Source organism: Copadichromis virginalis, linkage group LG17 (assembly GCF_057382275.1).
Source record: "Copadichromis virginalis isolate Kocher_CV1m ecotype Utaka linkage group LG17, C_Virginalis_male_GT1.1, whole genome shotgun sequence".
In the NCBI taxonomy this organism is placed as follows: Eukaryota; Metazoa; Chordata; class Actinopteri; order Cichliformes; family Cichlidae; genus Copadichromis; species Copadichromis virginalis.
In genome coordinates, this window is record NC_140634.1 from 25,508,443 (window position 1) to 25,532,418 (window position 23,976).

The 23,976-nt window shown below is 39.5% G+C and overlaps 1 protein-coding gene across 1 annotated transcript in view; it reads left to right on the top strand.

Moving 5' to 3' along the window:
- The window catches only part of ptn (pleiotrophin), a 57,028-nt gene extending 33,103 nt beyond the window's left edge, over nucleotides 1–23,925 (top strand). Inside the window, exons 2-5 of the mRNA XM_085436276.1 lie at nucleotides 8,617–8,708; nucleotides 10,079–10,252; nucleotides 15,785–15,946; nucleotides 23,136–23,925. Coding sequence (XP_085292402.1) covers nucleotides 8,618–8,708; nucleotides 10,079–10,252; nucleotides 15,785–15,946; nucleotides 23,136–23,203 — 495 coding nt within the window. The 5' untranslated portion in view covers nucleotide 8,617 and the 3' untranslated portion in view covers nucleotides 23,204–23,925. The remainder of the gene's footprint in view (nucleotides 1–8,616; nucleotides 8,709–10,078; nucleotides 10,253–15,784; nucleotides 15,947–23,135) is intronic.
- Nucleotides 23,926–23,976: the final 51 nt, after the last annotated feature.

Consider the following 23,976-nt stretch of genomic DNA (forward strand, 5'->3'; position numbering starts at 1 on the left):
TGTGCTCCAATCCCTCCATATTGTGGCCAATCACCTGTGACGATACAGGATAATATCATTATGTGAAAAACAGAGAGTGTGAGAGACGCAACAGTCAAGTGGAGCGTGCGTCTGTCCTCTCAGTAAGTGAGTGAGACAGTAGACAGCAGCGAGGAGGGCTGTGCAAGTGCATTGCAAAAACACATAAATATGCCTAAACGAAGCAGCATCTGGCTTCAGTTTTAAAGACTTTTTTTGGTTCGGTCTCGTCTCGACTTTGTCTTGGTCTTGACTCGGTCTGTCTTGGTCTTGGTCTTGTCTTGGTCTCGATACCCTCTGGTCTTGGTATTGTCTTGGGCTTGGTTTAGGTGGTCTTGACTACAAGTCTAATGTGCTCTTGGGTATGTCAAAAGCTCAAGTTCCTCTAGATCAGGAGTCTCAAACTCCAGTCTTCAAGGGCCGGTGTCCTGAAACTTTTCTATGTGTCCCTGTTGCAACACACCTGAATACAATTAGTACAGTGGCTTGCAAAAGTATTCGGCCCCTTGAACTTTTCCACATTTTGTCACATTACAGCCACAAACATGAATCGATTTTATTGGAATTCCACGTGAAAGACCAATACAAAGTGGTGTATACGTGAGAAGTGGGATGAAAATCATACATGATTCCAAACATTTTTTACAAATAAATAACTGAAAAGTGGGGTGTGCGTAATTATTCAGCCCCCTGAGTCAATACTTTGTGGAACCACCTTTTGCTGCAATTACAGCTGCCAGTCTTTTAGGGTCTGTCTCTACCAGCTTTGCACATCTACAGACTGAAATCCTTGCCCATTCTTCTTTGCAAAACAGCTCCAGCTCAGTCAGGTTAGATGGACGGTGTTTGTTCAAGGGGGCCGAATAGTTTTGCAAGCCACTGTAGGTCATTAGCAAGACTCTACAGATTTGATTCATGTTACAGCAGTTCATGAGTGAATGAACATGGTGCAATAAAAGTACTTTTAGAAATAAAAGTATTTATTTACCATTTTTACTTTTAGAAGTACATTTTTTCAAACACTTATATTTACTTGACTTTACTTGAGTAGGGTTAGGGGCTGCTACTTCAACATGCAGTCAAGTTCTATACTCTTGCTAATGACCTACTAATTTTATTCAGGTGTTTTGCAACAGGGACACATGGAAAAGTTTCAGGACACCGGCCTTTAAGGACTGGAGTTTGAGACCCCTGCTCTAGATGGTGACTTCCATATTGGTTCTGAGGCAATTATAAAGGGGTTCATATGGAGATTTATCTTGCAGATCTTAGCCAGCATCAGTTGTATCACTTTATAGTGTTAAGACTACCATAATCCTATGTTCAATCTCATAATACTTCTTTTTTCAAGTGAGAATGTGTTTCATTTAGCATTTTTTCTTATGTTTTAGAAACATGAATAAATACAGTCATCTTATGAGACAAATAGCTAGTGTCAAATCTGTCAGGATGTATTGGAGGGAGAACCTAAACACAGGTCACATAAAAAGGCAAAGTAAACAAAAAAACAAAACAGAAATCCAAAAACAGAGAGGGTGATTGATGATGTGGGAAGGAAGCACAGGTGGAAACAATCAAATACAGGCGACTGTAAAGAGGATGGTGCAGACAGTCACAAAGCTGGGAAAGGTGCAACAGCAGGAAGTAAATTTTATACTAGAGACAGAAAAAGTAACCTTTAAAGTACAAAAGGAAAAAATAGACATGAAAGCTAATAATAAACATGATGATAGAGAAGGCTGAGCAAACTAGAAACACAAAGAAGAGCAATAACACCAACCATGACAAACGTGCCACACAAAAAAGTTAAAAAAAAGAAAGAAAATTTTGTGGAGGATCTTGCTTCAGGTGCATTTCAATGGCAACATTGTATCAAGAAGTGTATCATGCCCCCCACTGCCAGCAACATTAATTTGTTGGCAGTGGGGAGCATGATCCAATCTAGGCATTTATGAAAAGAATGAGGGAAGAAAATTGGTATGGGTTTGGCACTTTGCTGCAAAAATGCCTGTATTATTGCGCCTATGATGTTGGGCAGATTTGAGGTTGGAGCACTTTTACAGAAGCGTGATTCTACAGTTTCTGTTTGCTAAGATGCTCAAAGTTGAGTCTCTGTCAGGTTCCAAATTTCCATTTGCACCAATGACGTGAATCAATAATCAACAAAGACGGTGCTGCTCAAAATTCTACCTGTTATAATACATATTCATTTATTTTTCTTTTCTTTCTTTTTTTATTTTGAGAGTTGATTTATATTTTTCCACAAACCTAAAGAAGAATATTTTTATACCACTTCTGCAGAACTGGTTGATAACCCTACGTGCTTTTCTCTGTACAGTAGGTGATCCATTACATCTTATAGCAGTGTAATACGTTCCCTGACATTTTCAGACTAAACAGAAAGATTTAAAACTGGCGGCAGGTAAAGTTGCAGTCACAGATGTGCAGATGTGCTTAGGGAACACAGATACAGGTAAATGCACATCGCAGTAAAGATTTAAAGGTTTGTCTTCTCTCAGTTCATCTGTACAGACCTCCAAATGACCTGAGTAACATATTTTTAATCACTTGGTAGAAAACTGTGAGTGCTGTCTTAGTGTTACCTTTTCTATCATGTGAAATGTTAAAACTGAAAATAGAGAAGCTAGAGAGGCTAGAAGGATATCGGGGAGCAAAAAGCTTACAGGACCATTTTTTTCCTTCACTGCACATTTAGTTTTCCACATGGGGACACATGAGGAGTGAGTTTTTCATTTTTTTTCTTCTGTTCTGATCAGTGTTGTTCCGTCAGTCAGCTTTATGATATGGAACACTTTTGGCTGTCATCCCTCCTTTTATTTAGCAAATGAAATAGAAGAGAGAGTTGTGACTTGTTCTTGTCTGACCTGTTGCTTAACCCTTGTTACGATCCGAAGTACAACTGATTTTTTTGACATTGTGAGCTTGAATGTGGGGACATTAAACTGATTTTCTGACCATTCCATTAATTTCTATGCTCTTTATAATAGTTTGAATATATACTCAAGTACAATGTTCCCAAGTCTCCTGAGGTCTGCACAAAATCTGATTGTCGATCTTTATGGATTTTAAAATATTTTCCAAAAAGATAATGACTTTTGACCACTTGAAGCAAAAAAAAAAAAAAAGTTCACTGCATTTGAAATGCTACAATAAAAGATAACTTAAATCTAATCTTGTTATTTGTGAGTTTAAATGTGTGCGCATCAGCTTCGCTCTGCTCAGTGTCAGTGACTGTATCTGATGATTAGTTGGGACATGTGCAGGGTGTTGCTGTATTTATCACAACTTGTTGTTTGCTTTCATGGCTTGTGTTGTGTTGTGTTGATTGACTATGTGTAATTATTACAAATGAATAATTGCACACCAAATGAAATTCATTGCATGAATTCATTGCATGAATTTCATTTGGTGTTAAAAGCAGCCTCAAAGGCTCAATAACGAACTGGAACTCCCTTTAATGCTGATTGGAACTCTAGATTGGGGTAATTATTCTCTTTATGTTCACAAAAACAACCAACCCATGTGACCCACTTTACTAATTGTCATTACTGCACATTTGGACTAAACTCCTTATATCACAAATGAAAAAAGATTTCCTCTTGAGCAAGTCTAAATATTGAGTGATGAAATTAGAGATAGCCAAAAGTGTCTCCCATTTGGAAAGCGCATCCTTTGATTTACTTCTGGGAGCCAGGAGTTGTTTAAAAATGTATAATTCATATGCAGCTAAGTGATATTAAATGTATACATATGTCTTATGGTAATATTTGTGTTCATTATAAACACACAGAGGAGCTGTTGCCTAATTGCATGCTCCCCAAATGTATTTATACAAGTTCTCTGATTAGGAACTGGATTGTGAGAGGTTAACAGCTTTAATTAAAGAAACCAAAATCTATTCTTCACAGAAGGGTAATGGTGGAAATATTTTTTGCTCAGCCGGTACAGCTAATAACCCGAGCAATTCCCCTTTTCTTGGGCCATATAATTGATTCATTAAACTGCTCTCTCCTTTATTCCTTCACTGTTGACTCCATCGCCTCCTGCCTTCATATCAAACGCAACCAAAGGATCCGATCGTATAAATAGATTCTCCTTTATGTTCTCAGCAGGGATTACGTCAGTCCGCGAGAGAGGGGAAAGAGATGGGATGTGTTTTGAATGCGGGGTTATTGTGGAGTGGAGGAGCATCTTGTTCGTATTTATTGAAGCATGTGAGGAGTCACTGAAGATCCATCGATCTGTGCCCGGTACTGGCTTTCCTCCTCCTTTTCTTTCACCAGCAAACTCACAGATTTGTTTGGATCAATGGGGCAAATGGTAGGGTTTGATAGGGCTCATTCTTAGTGGCTCATGAGCCACATCAACCACAGGATGTTTCTGATGTTCCAGCTAAAGTAACCCCTTTTGTTGAGGTTTGCAAACATTCACTTCTCCTGTTCCTGCACTGGGGAAAGACGGGCAGTGAGGGGTATTGTCCAAAGACAACCTTGAGGGCAAAAAAAAATCTCTTATTTGAAAAGCACCACTTCACTAAACCTTTACTTACAGCAATTTCCTGCCTTCAATATCTAGTTTGGAATCTGGCAATAATAAGTTCGGCGATGATTAATGACTCTTGCTCTCTTGTGTCAGGCTACTTAGGTATCAACTTTAGCTGAACATTAAAATGTCTAAGAATTTTATGATAATCTTTTATAGACTAGACATAAAAGATGGACGTAATATTAAAGTCTGAAATATGAAACCAATCAAAAAGGCTTCCTGCATTTTTCTAATGACAAACAGAAGTGACTTTTCTTTTCTTCTTCAAACACATCTGAATGTAGAGAAAAAAAACATGGCCTGCTCACTTCACTTTCACTTCATCAACATTTTTCTAATATGCTTCTACACCCAATGGACATTTTATTAGGTACACCTTACAGTTTAAAATACAGACGCACACAGTCACACACACTCACACACACTCACACATAACATGACATGTCATGTTCAAACACCGGTTTGAGATGATTTGAGCCTTGCGGCATGGCACAGCCATTGACGCAGCCATACAAGGATCCAGGCTTTCATGTTGTTCATGCCAATAAATGAAAGAAAATGCCAGAAAGGAGTCACGTGAGACCAGGGGAAGTTTTTTTTGTGCAATTCTGGTGAATCAGTGTGAACTGTAACTCTGTTTCCTGTTCTTAGCTGACAGAAGCAGCATACGGTATCATCTTCTGCTGCTGTAGCCCATCTATTTCAAAGTTTGCTATGCTCTGTATTCAGAGGTACTCTTCTGCATACCTTGCTTCGTGTTAGCTTCATTACTTCCGGAAGCAGCCTGGTATCAACAGGGCATTTTCAGTCAGAAAACTACCTCACAATGGATATTTTGTCTTTTTGGGGTAATTCTCTGTAAACCTTAGAGATCGTTTCAGGATGAGCAAGTCCTGAAATACTCAGATCAAGTTAGATCACTTTTCTTCGTCTTCTGATATTTGATTTGACTTCACCTGGTTCGTCTCGAATATGTCGACCTGCCTAATTGTATTGAGCTACTGTCATGTGATTGGCTGATTAAATACTTGCCCTGCAGTTGAACAGGCTTATCTAAGAAAGTAGTCGATGAGTGTAATCCTAATTGCAAGTTTCATGTCTTACTTGGAAAAAAAAGTTCCCATTTTAGTAAAATGGGAGTAAAATGGGCAATAAACGAAGTTAAGCATGCAGTGTCCTATTTTTCTCGTTAGATGCACCTTTCATGTTGACCAGTTTAAAAAAATTAGCAAAAAATTGAATTGCTTAAGATGAGAATTCAAAACAGAACTTTATAAACCAATCGACTTACATCACAGTAGCTATATCCTTCCTTTATTTGGAGTCTGTATGTATTTATCTGAATACACCAATTTCCTTTTGGCTACACGGAGGGAAGAGGTGACTTGAGGGACCTTGGAGAATTATGTTTTTTACAAACCCCCCATTGGTTCAGTCAAACTATAGGGGTGTGAGTCATGAAAGAAGGCTGGTTTGTGCTCAGGTTGTAGCAGGAGCCGAGTCTTTACCTTTCTGTCAATGTGTAGAGCTGTAGGTGCCTCTGAGCGTAAAGAAAGTGAGAGAAAGCATTTATGGAAAGCATATGCGCTTGTCCTTTAAGACGGCACTTTGGAAGGCTTCTTATCAAAGTCGAACACTGGCAGCACACATGCCTACTGAAGTATAGTCAAATGCTCAGACCCATCCATCCATTATAGGTGCTGTCATGCTCTGAAAACAGGTACAGTGACTTTCATTTAAATTATTAACTTCTCGAAGAGGAAGAACTTGTCTCCCAGGATCCACTTTCTACAGAGGAAATGGTTAAGTCAGGTCAATTCCAGGACATATTTTTACTTTAACTTGCTGTATGTAGTGCTCATTCAAAGTCATCTGCCATGTCCCCTATTATTATGCCTGCACTGCACCAAAAGCCTATCATTCTTTGTGTGACTAACTCAGGGAACGGCTTTCTTATCTTTTGAAAGGCCACAATGCCTTTTTCTTGGAAAATGATCTTTATCAGTGTGCTTTCATTGGGCTTTCTCTATGAATCTTTTAGAAATCATTGTACATACTTCTTACAGTTGGGATTCAAATTTTTTCCCCCCTTTCATATTTTGGGTTATGGAGATGAATAGTTGTGGACCTCTTAAAAACTGGGAGACGGAGTCTGAAGTATTTAATCAAAACGGGGCTTCTCTGTGAGCTGAGCACTCAGTAAAGTATAAAAACAATCTGCTAGGCAAACTACAGGCGCTGGCATAAGGTCCATTATGAATTTCAGAGAAGTGCTGGAAGACATTAACTCCGGGATAAAACTTACTTCAATAGCAGCAAATAATTAAATATAACATTTGAATGCCTTTACATTTCAGAGGCGCTCACTGCCATAGACTCAACTTATGTGGAATCTTAAGTGAGTGAAATGAAAAGCTGAGAACGCACAATAGGATGGACGGCTCAGATCCAGCTCGTGATTAATTAAAAATGACAAATGTATATTATTTCCCTGCCAGGCTGAACTGTTCTACAAGAATTCGAGCCCAGAGGAGCGTTTCTGGCGTCAGACACTTTGTAATTGCTTCAGTCTCATGCTGTTTCCCCCTCAGAGAGTGCTGTCGGCTAGAGGATCTCACTCAGAAAAAAAGGAGAGGGCAGTAGAGCAAAAAAAAAAGTAAGCTTTTTGCAGCAATTTCATCTTAGTGCATTAGGCTAGTGGTAGTGACAGTAACAGCTTTCTGCCAATCCAAAACCAGCAGGAGGACTAAATAAGGTCGGGAAATATGAAACATGGCTTTAGTTTGATTTATGAAATCATAAATCAGCTAGATTTTGAATCTCTAATGTCAGCTGCACTGGACAAAAATGAGGCAGATGGCTACATTTCTCAACAGTTTCAATAATTGTACAGTGGCTACATGATGGAGGTCACCTCTGCTTCCTTGCTCTTTTCTTGCTGCAGGTATAATCTTTTCTTGAGCAAATGTTTTGCACCTCAGTAAGCCTGGACTCAAAGCATCTCAAGTCTCTCGAGCCTCTGGGAATATTGCATTTTATGATGGCAAAAAATAAGAATACCTGTGAATTTCAACAATGATTGTATCTATATTAAAAGAAAAAGAACAAATATGTTGTGCTATATGTTGTACATGTGTTGGCTGAGTAATTTGGGCATCTTATATCTAATTAGGCAGTACAACAATGAACTCTATCATTCAGTTAGTGTGGGTCAGATAATTATAAATTATGGGCTATTTACACTATATTTGCATCCATCAGTAAAGTGACCAGAAGGATCAACTTAACTTGACTGACAATCCAAAAACAGATTAAGTGAGAAACTCAATAACATTCAGGATTCTTTCTTTTGGGTGTAGAAAAAGAGAATTTTGACATTAAATTTGACATAAATGAAATCCGTATAGTGAACATTTCACCAACACCGAGACCAAATTACTTTGAGTGCAGACAAACAAAATGTTGATTTCAGACCCCAGCACTGTGGGGCTAACATGAAACGAGATTTTGCAGGATGTTCTTGTTGATCCGTGTGATGGATGGCTGCATGACGATTGCTTTTCAGGTGTATTTTCTTTTAAATCAGAGCTTTGAAATGTTAGAACATCCCCTCCCACATGCATACATGGAAACCTAAGGGTATTCAGAGCACAGGCAGGTTGGTAGAAAAAACCTAAAATCACATATCAGTGGCAACATCCATAATGCTAATGAAGCCAGACAGCATGGAATGGAGAAGCTGAGGAAATGATGGTTGCAAAGTGGCTTGCAGATATGCCAACTGCCTATAGGATTCAAAGAATAAAATGATCTGAGCTTTAACTGATGTGGAGTGGCAATGATATCAGATTACCTGCTGGGATTGGGGTTTTGTGTCTGGTGTGAACTAAGGGAGTGGATTAGCTGACTATAGTTGCTTATAGAAAAGGTATTTTAAGGAACACAGAATAACTGCTTGATCTTGATCTGTAACATTTAAACCGTGAAAAAGTAGGATTCTCCTGCTAACAGCTGTCTTTTTGGGACTTTCAGAATGAATGGACAGAAGCAGTGGACACGGGTGGCAATAGCACTCCTGGTGCTTACAGTGATTGCAGCTGAAGGAGGCAAAGCAGAAAAACAAGGTGATTCCTTCAAACTGTTAAGTATATAAGTCAGAAGATAAAGAGGAAAAGTGTTAGTTAACCTTAAATTAAGCAGTGTGCATGCTGTCACATTTCACTGTCCTGTTGAACAACTAATTTAGTCATACAAAACTCTTCAAAAAATACAAATATAATTTTTAAAATACAACTTTGAGGATAAAATAATTGGTCTCCTATGAGAATTAACAAGAGACAAATAGGAATAATTTGCAATAAGGAACAAAAAAAAAGTGGAGTAATCCCGCTTGGGTAAAGAAAACACATTTAACCTAATTTAAATTCAGGGGAAAAAAGTTAATTTGCATTGGAAATTAGTGCAAACACCTAAACTCATTACAGCCGCCTTAAAATAATGTGATACAGTCCTAAAGGGGGTACTTTAACAGACGAACATCCAACCATCCATCTATCCTTCCAGTTTCTACCATCTAACAGAAGTTGGTCTGCAATTGCAGAAGGCTAAGCGAGGAATTCATAAACAGAAGATTTAATAAATAAAAATCACGAGCAAGATTGATGTAAGACCTAAATCATATTTCACTGTGGGAAATAACTTCACAGCTGATGTTAAAATCTCAAGTTTTGACCCTCTAGAATACAAGATAACAGAATCACGCGGGTGTCTGGCTGAACACGCACCATTTCAGGAGTTGACATGAGTAATGGAGAACCATGTTATTGGAATACTATATTATTTGTTCTATATTCATTTATTTTAAGAAATTACAAACAAAACAAAAGGAAAACACACCTTGTTTGTCCTAAAATACACAATGAACAACAATCAAGGGGTGTTTGAAACACTATTTCATTTAATTAACAATTTAAACTTTCCCCTTTTTTGGAATACTTGCTACTAAACTCAGCTTAAAAGAAGAATTAAAAACAGCCTTGCTTTTTCAGACAGTTCTTCACCAGTTTAGGTCAGCAGTGTATGAGTGCACTGTGAGCTCTCATTAACTTTTGGCAGCAAGTACAAAAATCAGTGTAATAGAACAAGCACTATCATCGGTTTAGTCTATGTTTTAGATGACCCTCAGTGGAGCTCTGGCCCTCTCACTTCATTAAGTTTCAGTTGTTTTATACTGATAGAAGTAATACAACCTGTAGCTACTAGCCTTAGTAGAGATGACCTGATAAGTTCACATCTCGCTAAATTCATGCCTCGAGATTTGATTCCTTCTGTGTTGTCTTGGGACCCAAATTATGTTGTTTTAAGCCTAAAAGTAGTGACATTTGTTGTCTTTTGTCAGGTATTGTGAGCAGCTCTTTACAAGATCGTTCATGGGGATTCCTGCTCAGCGCTATCTATTTTGATGTTGTGTTATAATATGGATGTGATTCTACAGGAAAGAAGGAACGCAAGTCAGACTGTGGGGATTGGCAGTGGAGTGTGTGCGTAGCCAACGAAGGGGACTGTGGACTTGGCACCAGGGAGGGAACGCGCGCCGGCACTGACTGCAAGCAGACCATCAAGACCCAGCGCTGCAAGATCCCGTGCAACTGGAAAAAGAAGTTTGGAGGTGATAAATGTTCACATGTTGCTTTGTTGAAGTAGGAAAAGAAGGATCTACTTTTCCCAGTAGAATTTAGAATACCTACTGTTTTAGGTTTTTAAATAATTTATGCCTTCTAAATGACCCAGAACTCCCCTCCTTCTGTACAAATACATGGATGCCATCCATCTCCCACCACGTCTCCCGATGATTTATTGTGGCCCGTCATTTACACAAACAATGGTCCCATTTTCAGAATAGGAATGAGTAAGCTAGCTAATTAGAGGTACAACAAAAACATCTATGCAGTATATAATATATTGTCATGGAAAACATAGGAATAATTGCCCGGCATTGTCATTTTCTTTTTTGGGCTTGAGACGGTGAGGCTTTTACAGCCGAAATGTCTTGCAGTGACAAGCCTGGAGGACATTTGTTCCCACAGTAAGGCCTGTCAGGCAAGAGCCTGCTGCTCTGCAATGAGCCTGTCACGAATGATGAACACACTGCAGGAAATAATGGTGCTAACTGGCTACATAGATTACTGCAAGAAAAGTTTTGGAGGAGTGGCGTTAAGTTTCACATCTGCGTGTTTGAAACTGTGGAAAGTTAGTTTAGAAAATAAAAAAAATTAAAAGTGTGAATTGGCCCTCTGGCTGGAAATCCTGCAAAATGAGAGCAGTGTCGTTTTAAGTGTGGATACTTTTGTACTTGAAAAAAATGGATAACAGAACCTGTAAGAATAGGTGTGAAAAGACCCTCTACTTCAACCCTGGCTGTTAGCTGCAGCATATCCAAATATAGACCTAAGTAAATTGTCTGTTTGCCATTAATTAATATACTATGTTACTAGTACACTTATTATCTAAGCTCTAGTAGGTAGCGTACTCAAATAAGGAGCTGTATTATATGCCTTTAGCTATGAAGTCTTAAAAGAGACATGAAAAACTGGGATTTTTTTTTTAGTATAGTTCTAAGAGTCCTGAGCATAAAAGATTTGACATCCCATCTGGCAAAACTCTTACATCTAATTAGAATACTAAGACCCAAAAGACCCTTAAAAACCAACCAGTGAAAACTAGGTTAACGTTGGTTTTCCAGTTTGCAGCACACAGCCCAAACTGTTCTTTGCCTCTTGCCAAAGTATAACACAGTGATGCGAGGAGAATAAATATTAATATAAGAGGTGGGCACAATATTGTAAAACTGGGGTTTCCAGCAGCATGACACAAAAAAGACGAGTACCTATGGGACTGGTGACCAAGGTAACAAACACAGCAGCTAATGGGTCTCATTATAATAAACCGAAAGAGATAAGTCATATGGAGTGCTGAAGTGGCTGATACAATATGAATCCACAGAAAGCAGCTATGTGAGAGCTGAATGGAGAAGAATTACTAGGAAGTAGAAATATTTGGTTCCGTGGTGCATTTCTATAAAACTGTTAGCGTATGCAGGTCTTTCATAGCACAAAAACACAAGCACATTGCTTCTTTATTAGGTGGAAATGAAAATGCATGAAAGTAATTAAAATTAATAAATAACTGGATCTCTTATTGCCAGGAAAGGGGATTAATGGTTAGTCATAGAACAAATTCTGCCCACTCCATATAATATATGACCATCCCCATATACTCATATGTCATACAACCAACACAAGCATGCAATATTTTTGCAAAAGTCTCAAGACATCACTTGTTTCTTTATATACACTGAACAAAAATATAAACGCAACACTTTTGTTTTTGCTCCCATTCCCCATGGGATGGACGTAGAGACCTAAAATTCATTCCAGATACACAATATAACCATCCCTCCCAAACAGTGGTCACAAATCAGTCCAAATGTGTGGTAGTGGGCACATCTGCTATATTGAGATAATCCATCCCACCTCACAGGTGTGCCACATCAGGATGCTGATCTGACATCATGAGTAGTGCACAGGTGTACCTCAGACTGCCCACAACAAAAGGCCACCCTGGAATGTGCAGTTTTTTGCACTATTGGGGGTCTGGGGACCCAGAACCGGTCAGTATCTGGTGTGACCACCATTTGCCTCATGCAGTGCAACACATCGTCGCATGGAGTCTATCAGATTGTCAATTGTGGCCTGTGGAATGTTGGTCCACTCCACTTCAATGGCTGTGCGAGGTTGTTGGATATTCGTGGGAACTGGTACATGCTGTCGTATACGCCGGTCAAGCACATCCCGAACATGCTCAATGGGTGACATGTCCGGTGAGTATGCTGGCCATGCAAGAACTGGGACATTCTCAGCTGCCATCTGCCCTGAACAATGTGAACCATGATTCATCCGTGAAGCGCACACCTCTCCAACGTGCCAGACGCCATCGAATGTGAGCATTTGCCCACACAAGTCTGTTACGGCGACGAGCTGGAGTCAGGTCAAGACCCCGATGAGGACGACGGGCATGCAGTTGAGCGTCCCTGAGACGGTTTCTGACAGTCTGTGCAGAAATTGTTTGGTTGTGCAAACCAATTGTTCCAGCAGCTGTCTGGGTGGCTGGTCTCAGACGATCTTGGAGGTGAACCTGCTGGATGTGGAGGTCCTGGGCTGGTGTGGTTACACGAGGTCTGCGGTTGTGAGGCCGGTTGGATGTGCTGCCATGTTCTCTGAAACGCCTGTGGAGACGGCTTATGGTTGAGAAATGAACATTCAATGCACGGGCGACAGATCTGGTTGACATTCCTGCTGTCAGCATGCCAATTGCACGCTCCCTCATTGCTTGTGGCATCTGTGGCATTTTGCTGTGAGACAAAACTGCACATTCCAGGGTGGCCTTTTGTTGTGGGCAGTCTGAGGTACACCTGTGCACTACTCATGATGTCAGAAGAGCATCCTGATGTGGCACACCTGTGAGGTGGGATGGATTATCTCAATATAGCAGATGTGCCCACTACCACACATTTGGACTGATTTGTGACCACTGTTTGGGAGGGATGGTTATATTGTGTATCTGGAATGAATTTTAGGTCTCTACGTCCATCCCATGGGGAATGGGAGCAGTAACAAAGGTGTTGCGTTTATATTTTTGTTCAGTGTATATTGTACATACTATTGTTTGAGTACTTACGATTGTTTTTTTTTGTACTTTTTATATTTTACATTTATATTTATTATTGAAACTTGCACCAAAGGAGTGGCACTCCAATTTCGTTGTACTCTGTACAATGACAATAAAGGCTATTCTATTCTATATTGCTCAGAAAATGGGAAAATGTTGCAGTGATGAAATGTAGACGTGCACATACAAGAATATACAGTATATAAGGGAAAAACACTAGTTTATACCATCCTTCTTTGAATGTTGGCTGCCTTTTTCTCTGTTCTCTGTCAGCACGATCTTACATTGCTTCGATAATGTTATTTAAGCTCTGGGCAGACCAATCCATGACTGACAGTGCTCCATTGTATGTTTTTCTATCCAAGCATGCTTTTCTATACTCATAATTCGATCAATTCTAGCAAACAACACTGTCTGAAATGGAGCCCTAAACTATGACAGAGCCTCCACCATGTTTTTACTGTACTGTACTGTTGTACCTCTCTCCTGACCTCCTGTCCTCCATACATACTCGTGATGATTAGAAACACACATTTAAAATTGAGATCTATCACTCCCCAAGACATGTTGTCGCAGTCAGTCCAATTCTTATGTAATTTAGCATATCTCAGCCTTTTCCCTTCCTTTAAATGACTGACAGGCACACTTCCTCTGAGACCATTTCTGATGAGTAGATGGATCAGGTAGTCATCAGAAATGGCCGTGTCTCTCAGGTCCTGTGTCAGGTCTTTGCTGCATTTCTTTTCCAGCAAAAGACACGACTTTCACATACCATTCATGTTTTTTTGAGCTATAGCAAGTTTTCAGTTAATAGCTTTTAGGAATCACCTTGTTGGTGCAAAATTGCTTATTTTTATCCGTCACACTGTGTATTATCTTTGGCATTTTATATACATTCAACTAAAAAAAGAGAAGAGCGCAAATGATGTGGTTCTTTGAAAAAGAAAGGTGACTTTTTTTATCCTTGAAATATTTATAGATCAGTATTAAATAGCTTGAAAAACCAAAAAAAAATCCTTAAGACCACTTTAAAAATCTTGTTGGAAGCAAAATATAAGGAAATTAGGATGACTCATGAACACGGTACGGTACATAAAATTTATGTGCATATTTTTTAAGATTTTGAAAGCAAGAAGGACTTAAACTAGAAATCATTCCAGAAATAAAGAGTATGTGATATGAAGAATAGATGGTGGGGATGATCTTAGTGATGGTGAAATGTATGAAACAACATCAAAAGCAAAATGTTGGCTGTTTCACGAAGCTATTTCATTTTGCATATATGCTGTTTCTATCTGATGGCACTCCAGTTTCTTTAGGCTCTGTAGAAATGAGTTATGACTGAGGTCTTTTTCACTGCTTAACAAATTATATTCAGTGATTTGTGACTTTGGTTTAATGAATAGTCATGAGGGGGTGTTTTCACACTTTTGCAACCATCATTTTTGCCAGCACAAATACTGTATGTTACACTGTATGAAACACCTTACAGAATACATGAGCTGCCTGACAAATTCCTGGTAGTCAGCAAGGGAGCTCTCTCTCCAAGACAATTTACAGCTGTGGAGGCATAGGGTTTTTAAAGTTGGTTGCTCAGGAAGTCCCTGTTGGATTCTTGCAACAATGGCCCTGTCACTCCCCCTCTTCGCTCTTCGCCCCTCTTTTCCTCGCCCCTTCTCCCACCTCTCCCCTCCTCTGATGAGCACCTTGGGATCTCAGAAGCAGTGACAAAGGCGCTGATGCTTTGATGAGAGAGGAGGCAGAAGAATGAGTGTCACATCCTCGAGGGAACCCGGCTAGACTGGGGAAAAAAAATTAATGGAGAGAGATAAGTGGGACATGGACATACAGTACATAAACAAACACTAACGTACACACGCCTGCATGCTTTTCAAACCAATATCCGTAACATACAGTGCATTAGCGACTGTTGCCATCCGTCTAGAGAAATCTTGCACTTCTTTTGGTTGAATTTAAGTTGTTTAAAATGTATGATGAAATGAAAGCACCAGCAAGACCTCGCCCCAAACATCACGAATATGTAAATATATAAAATTGTCCTCCTCTAAAATGACATCTATCCGGGAGCCAGGCTCTGCTTGATTACATTCATCTTTTAGAAGGTTTCATCATATCAAGAATATGAGACTCAAACTGTGAAGCATCACCGACTCCAGCAGGAAAAAACATAAACATACTTTACTTTGTTGTTAAGAAAATGGTCTCATGAAGGCACTTTGTGAGCGGTGGACAGTTTCTCTTGATGGAAGAGAACACCCATTCAAAGTCAATGACTCAGCACTCCCCAGGCTCAGAGGCTTGTTACAGTCACTGATTACAATGAACTCCTTTTAAAAACAAATGTAAGATGTGCAGGTTTCCTTTCTGAACCCGTCCATACCATTCTTTCTTCGAGCGACTTCACTAACAAAAAGCAGGTGATTTAAAGTCTGATGTCTTTTTTACTTGATAGGTGAATGCAAGTACGACTTCCAGGCCTGGGGGGAGTGCGATCTGGCAACGGGCAAGAAGAACAGAACGGGAGTGCTAAAGCGAGCGCTCATGGACGCGACCTGCGCTGCCACCGTCACAGCCACCAAGCCTTGTGGGAAAACCCCTAAAACCAAGCTGCAAGGTAAGATGACAGAAATAAAACATTTGCTGCATAAAATGCAACTCTCCCATGTTGAGCTGGTCACGAAAGGTGGGATGCGCTAAAGTTGTTATGCTGAATCACCATGTCCAAAAATGTGATATCTTGTACTACTCATTTTGTTGCTATTACTTTTAAAGAGATTAGCTTTTTGGTAAAAATCGTTCCTTGATAGTTAATTATAATGTCATATCTAGTGTCTCGTATATCATTATTATTAGTTATATAGAGAGGGACGTTTTAAAAGAAAGGTTTCGTTACTGATCCGAGAGCGTGCTCTACTCTAAAAATGAATGCGACTCGAAGCAACTGGCTTGTCAGAAACATGCATGTGACCTTTTACATTGGCCCTATGACATCCAAGAAGTTATCTATGATCTAATATAAAGTAATTAATAATATTAGCTAAATAAACTTTCCATATTAGTTAGGAGGGTGTTACTTTAATGTGTAATCGGTAAATATTTAACATTTCAATTAGAAATACATCAAATGTAGTATTTCCTACCTTTTGTATTTTTTAAAAAACAAGGTTATTGATTAGCAGCTAAGCTCAGCAGCTTCTGATGACTCACATTGTACAGCCCATATTGCATCTTTCAAGTTGCTGGAAATGAAATTCCTTCGCTGGCTAAGTACACCTCCAGTTCCAAGACTACACCTTGTGGGTGGCTAATGAAAGCACAGAGACGAGCGTGTTGTAAACCCTCCATTAAATTCCCAGTAAGACAGAATACATGCAGATCCCAAAATAGTCTGAGTAATGGAGCCTTAGTGGAAATTTCAAATTGTAATCTCTTTTCCTCAAAGCAGTCACAATTCTGTTGGCTACCTACCCGTGAATATTTACTCAGTCTGTGGAACATCTCACTAATAAATGAAGGAATCTGTGTTTGTATTTCTTGGCCTTTTTTCCCTCGACAACTGCTCTTTTAAACAACTTCAGACCACAACGTGCACTCACTTTGACCACCAGCCCTACACCTGCCAAGTATGTGTAAGGCTGGTGCCAAGTACATCAAAAAAATTCTACAAATTCCAGTGAGGCTCAATTAGTCCGGCTATTATAGGATCTACTGGTTTGCTGTTTTAGTTTCATCTGACAGCCTTATTTGGTATGTGTAGGAAATAGGGGTGTACAGAAAAGTGCACCGCTTATTGGTTAGAATTTAGCGTGCTAATATAGGAACTGTCTGCTTCCTATTATATAAGTTGTACCTAAAAGAAAACGCCAATTCAAAATATTTACAGAAGGAATCAAAATATCATCGTAAAATATAAATCTGGGGTGAAATTAAAGCAGGACAAAGCCTTTTTTACAAGCCACATTCATAAACTTCCTTCAATATTTGTAATGTAAGACAGATCTGTTGAAAACCACCCTACGTACAACACTGGCCTTTTTTGGGCTCGTTTGAAAACTGTTTACTTTCCAGGAAACTCACATGATATTAGGTTGGTTTAGATCAAAAGCCAGACCCACGCAGACACGTGGTCTATATGAAAAATCATTCCGGGACTTTCACTGTTAGATCACTGTAAATAGTTACGGGCAATGTCAGATCACTTCGTTTTTGTAATTAATCGTAGCTGAAGGGATGCTTACCGCTCAGACCTCTTTGTTTCTTCTGCCAAAGTGCTTCGCTGTATCCTGACACGTCCGCACATTTGCCTCTTTTGTTTGTCACGACACATGGGTCAAAATCAAAGGCAAAATTACTTGGGCTTCATTTTAAGTAGGACGGATTGGCGTCAGTAGAGTAGTACAAAGTATGTATCAAGGTATTTGGGAGAATGAACTAATTCTATCCTCGTTGTGATAATAACTGTGTAAATTCAGGAGATATTTATCTTGTCTCCGGCACATCTCAGACTGATTGCATCTCCACTAAATCCAGCAAACCCTTGCAAATGATTTAATCGAGGCAAAGCCAGCTGTGATTCAAATTTATATTCAATCTGCCATCAGTATGATGGAAACCCTCCTACTTAAGTGCTAAGTTGGAGCTGTGAAAGACAGTGTTAAAGCAAGGGTGAATAGGTTAACTCATTATTCAGCTATAAGTACAAGCTTTTAGCTTTCTTCAGTCATGTATAAGACACTAAACTGAGGAATACTTTTGGCCTCCATTTCACAGAGAATGTGAGAATTAATCAGTTTATAGAACATTTAAGGAGCTATAAGATACAAGGTAATTAGAAAATCTGAAAGAAACATGGAATATCTACAATATATCCCTGCCTGCTTGAAAAATTGAGGCAAAACTGTTGATGAGAAGCACTCGATTCATTCCAAATGAGTTGGTGCTTTTTGTCAGTTTTGTAAACAAGGATGTTCCATTGTCCAAACAGGATTATAATGAGTACAAAATGTTGCCAGTGGCCATAAACGGCAACCTTATCACACTCCCCAGATGCCACACGTGCACATGAAGTTTGCACATACAGTTTACTTAACCTTACCATCGCTTTATCAAACAACCACAGTCAGGCGAAGTCCCGCTCTGCAAAGATAAGACAATGTGAGCACTTCTGAGAGACCCTCTCAGTGCAACACGTCTGCCGCTGCAGTGCTGTGAAATGTTGCACATCTGTCTGCAACACTGTTTGTCTTAAGATTTTTTGCCACACACTATTTGACTTTCAAAAGAGGGATCAGTTGAGCATTTCTCTTGGTAGCACATTGTTAATACATTGTGACAGTAGGAACATCTTGAAGAGATGCACTCTACTTACCATCTCTCACTCTTTACAGCAAGTATATGATACTTTTAAACACTTAAAGGTGTATGTGGATTTATGTTTAGAAGGTATAGAAAGTAATTGAATCCATTTTGTTCAAAATTAAATTTTACTTAATGTGAAATTGAATGTGTGCTCATTTATACTTCTCAGACCTTCATCTATCTGTGCAACTATGGACATGCAGGTTTTTTTCAGTTTGAGTGTTTCATAAGGAACCAAATGATTAATTTACATAATTAAACAAAATCAAATATGACTTCCTCATTAAATTCTTATCAATCGTTTAGAGATGCTTGATTATATCCACATTAAACATGTAGACAATATCACTGCACATCAGTTCAAGGCGCAGCGCAAGTAAAAAAGTGCAGCATGTATTTAAATACAGTCTGTGACTGTGTCAAAATCTATTTGTTTAGCAGTCATGTGTGCAGCACCGCATACCTGCACATCAATTAAAGCCAGATGCACGGATGCGGTGTGACAACCTAAGAGGTGTGAGAGCTGAGGGCAAAAGAGATGCAGAGCAAGGATGACAGGGGCAGACATGAAGGGAGGCAGTTGGGAAGAGAGACTCGATATCTGTGCGAGGTGTGATATCCCATGTCTGCCAGTTGGAAGATAAGCCTTGGGAAACAGGGGAGCTACTAGGAAACAGAGAGGGGGTGCTGTGCACAATAAGGTTCACATGGTAGGGGGAATTGTGCATGCTCTACTCTGTGAGTCAGGGGATGGCAGAGATACAGTCCACAGCAGCAGAATCAGAGGGCTTATGAAAAGGGGAAAAAAGACCCTGAAAAACAAACCAACACAGAAATGTTTGCCTTAGAGAGACAAAGTGAGAGAAAGAAGCGACCATCTAACCCCCAGCTGGGAGAACATGTCTGCCCAGCCAAATATGTAATCCTGACCAGCCACTTTAGGTTTAGGAGATGCAGCCGGATTTTCCCTGAGGGCAGCAGGGTTGCTGCTGTGGCGGCAGCATCTGTCATTTGCAGATTTTGAAGGAGACAATGGTAAGAGGCACCTTGGGAGCAATCTGAGATCCAGAGTTGCGTGTCTTTGCTGTCTAGTCCAGGTGAAACACGGACCCTCTGGAGCGAAAGAGAGAACAAAGACTGACAGAAACATTATGAATACCTGTAGAAATCTCAAGGTCCCCACCTTCTCTTTCAGCACAACACACAGAGCAGTGCGTGAGGGAGTCTTTGCATGCCAAAGTTGATTTCAGGTAAAACAAAAGGCTTTGTTAGGAGAAATCTGGCATCTCTGGATCTTCTTGGAGTGAATTTGCTTCTGCCATTCGTCTTGAACAGACAGGTGGTGTCCTCATTTTTAAGTCAAAGACATGCATTCACAGCCACATATGGTTGTGTTAGAATAAATTATAAAACAAAAAACTTGATAATACTGTGTCCTTAGCTACTGTTGGAATAATGTTTTAATTAGAAAATAACACAGAAAGTTTGATCAAATGAGGGTGAAAAGGTGGATGTCAAATAGTAACATTGCATTTCATTGAGGCGGAGCTAATTTTTACTTTGTGATTCAATAATGTGGAGCAGTATCATTTTCTTCCTGTGAAGCAGAAGTATAAAGTAGATAAATAGTTTACAGTTATCCTATATCATTAACTTAATATGCAAGTTTTACTTTAATATGTGCATTTTTATTAAGTGAATGCAAAAAGCCTGAAATTTGTGCAAATATGTAGCCACTGTGTTTTGGCTCAGGGCAGATTCGAGCTGGAGAAGGCAGCAAGGGTCTGATTATGAGTCTGTGTCAGAGGCAAAAAGGAGCAGAGTCATGCAATGTGCAAATGCAGCAGAAAGTACTCCAACCTGGCATGAGAGTCCACATCTCATATATGGAGCTGAGAGAACAGCATGACAATAAATCCTTTTCTTCCATCTCTCTCTCTCTCCAGGGAGCAAAATATGCTGACACAAAACAGCAGGGAGATGAAGAGAGAGGAAACAAATAAAAAAACAAGTAAACAAATGGCATGGAAGAGTAATTTCTGTATTTGCAGGGGTGAGAGCGCTTTGCATGTCAAGATTCTTATCCCAGTGGAAGTTTGCAACTGAGATGACAAGAAGAGATTTTCGGCTTTTTCCTGGTAGTGCACGTTGAGAATGTTAAAAGGCTGAAAGGCGTTTAGAACTGCTTGCCAGCACGTTATTAGGCTAAGATAATTTCTTAAGGCAATCTCTCCAAACAAAAGTGCACAAAGTGAATGCATACAGAATCACAATGTAGCTTTTCTGTATGTTACTGTCCCTGCTGGATTTCCAGACATCTTATAATGACAGTCATTTTCATCACACACCATCACTTTCTACTTTGCCAAGTCACTTCTTTTGTTTAGAGCATGTGCTTTGGATGCAGATGGCTGACATCGCCGTTCAACGTGTCCTAAGCTGGACAAATCTTACTTTGAAACACGATTTATAGTCAGAGATTAGACATGCCAAACACCTAAGAACTTCAAACATGTAGAGGATGATGAAAAGTGCAGAAGGAGCAAAATGTATTATTTTTATTCAACATTATCCATGTGCATTTTTCACACCAGCCATTTTAACTTGTCATCGTGGGGAAAGCACAGGTGTTACTAACAATATTAAGCATGGCTTTGTTCCTTTGAAGTGTCCAGATGAGTCACGGCAGTGCGGCTACCTTGACAGACTCATGGTTAGGTTGTAGCATTTTCAAAAACCACTTTCTTGCTGAGAGGGAGTGCAGATGCCACTGCACTGTCTGTATTCTAAAACAAGCTTTGATATGCGCACAATTAAAGACTGAATCTTTTTTTTAAATAAGGCTTTAAGGCCCTGTTATTGTGCTAAGTCAGTTTGCTGAGACGCTTCCAAGCACAATATTCATAGCTCTCTGAATTCTCCACATAAGTAACATTTGCTTCCAAATTGCTAACTAGACATATGTTGCTCTTTAAGAGCTGTGATTTGTTAAGATGCATCCATCCATTCTCTTCTGCTTATCCTTATAAGGGTCGCAGAGCCTATCCCAGCGATCATAGGGTGAGAGGGAGGGTACACCCTGGACAGGTCGCCAGTCTGTCGCAGGGTTTACACAGAGAGACAGATAACCACACACGTTTAGAATCACCTATTAACCTAACTGCATGTCTTTGGACACAATATAGTATTATGTAATACTCATAGTGAAGACATTACATTTGATGAGTACTTGCCCTATAGCTGTTGGGATTGGCTCCAGCTCTCCCGTGACCCTGGATTGGATAAATGGCTAAGGAAATAGATGAATTTGCACAGGCCGGTTTTGCTAACATACATAGTCACCACCCAAAGCCCTGTTCTGAGCCAGGAAAAACTCTGGAGCTCACTGCTGCTGCACACTTTCAAAATGCTTTGGCTTAGCCTGAAGTAAATATAGTAGTCCTAAATTGGCATTTATACATTTTACTTCTCACTGACAGAATGCTTGCTGCAAAACAGAGCGAATATTGGGATTCCACAGAATTGTCATTTGTCCTTCTGAGGTCTCTTGTTTTATTGCCTGTATCCACTTTGTCTCCTTAAGGCTCAGTTTTTCGGTTCAGCAGCTTGCAAAACTTAGTTCTGGGTTCTTTACCCTTGTGGTAGTGCACCACACCACACTGTAGCTTTTAGGCATTTTCTTCCCTTTTTTCTATTTTTTTGCAAAAGCAGTCTTCATATAGAGCAAAGTCAGTTGAGAGCCATGAATTGTTTTCCTGTCTCTATATGCACATGATTAAAAAAAATGGCTGTATTTATTGTCCAGTGAATTTCAGTCATGATTTGTTTTATTTCCACCTGTAATGTTCCCAGTATGACTTGGCAGAATATGTTCTAATGAAATGAGCCATTTTCCTGCCAAACAACCATTTGCACAGATGTTAGATGTGGTACTTTTAGACATATAACATCTGCGCGCTAAAATGCGAAACATCAAAGTTGTAAAATGATAAGACACCAACAATTTGGCTAAGAGATAGACACACATGGAGCCACGCAGATACAAACAAAAATAAACAGCACAGCTGAATGACCAACACACAGCTAGGCAGAAGCTAGCTGTCCAAACCTCTGAGGGTTGTGCTCTATTTCTGTTTACCAGAGTGGAGAGGCCATAAAGCAGAAAGGAGAGCCATGCACTGTGGCTCCTGTCATGGCAGCCAGGTACCAAGCCACTGTTGTGGCAAGTTGATAAGGTGGTTTTTCATGGGGTACAACCCAGGCTGCCAAATCAATCCCCAAGAGAGCACAGAACTACAATCGTCACAGCACAAAATGTGAACTCTGGCGAAAAAAAGATTAAAACTCATACAGTTAATACATTTTGTTACCGAGCACAGGTTATCTTAACTTTTCACAAAAACTTTTAGAGAAACTATCAAATTTTAACCTTTTTATCCTTGCAGATGCAAAGAAGCAAAAGAAGGAAGGCAAGAAGCGAGAGCGCACCCAAATGGCTGATGAGCTTGTTTGAGCCGGTGAAGAAGGAAGAAGACAGCGGAACAGACGGCCCTATTTCAACATGGTTCCTCTTTACGTGTCCTGTAGGTTGACTGTAGGAGCCCGTATAGCTTTGACAAAAATCAGTCAGAAGATGACTCTTAGTGACCACGTTTTACTTTTTTCTTCTTTCTAGCACCTGAGGAGAAAGACTTGTATGTTGCAATAGAGGATGTAATACAATAGAGATAAATAATCAGATTTAATTAGTCGCATTCCCACTTAATGATGTTATGTCTAGAATTATTTTCTCAAGGGCAAATTGCTTAGGATTTGTCTTACAGTTTCACATAGCATAACCCTAATTTGGAAAACTCTTTGATCCATGCCCAGACTTAATAAGTCGGTTTGTTAAAACTGAAGCTATGAAAATGTTTACTCAATTAATTTGAGCAAAAAAAAAAAAGTCATGAATTTGCAATTTGTGGCTCACTTTAATTATAATTCTTTTTCTTCCTGTCAAATAGCACCGAATAAACATAAGATAGTTTTTTTTTTCTCCTGCTGCCCTGTTGTACTCACTTTATTATACTCACTGGTTGTAACTCTCCATCTCTCGGTTGTAAAAAAAGAACGAAAAAAACAAACAAAAACGAGTCCCCACTGTGGTAGCCCTTCGAGTTAACATCCTCTCTGTTTCCTGGTACATTTCCAAAAGTTAAAAATGCATAAAATAAAATTCAAAGTTAGAAAACACGCCAACAGTGTTTGTGTTTCATCCTGTGCTTCCCGTTAATCAAAAACCTC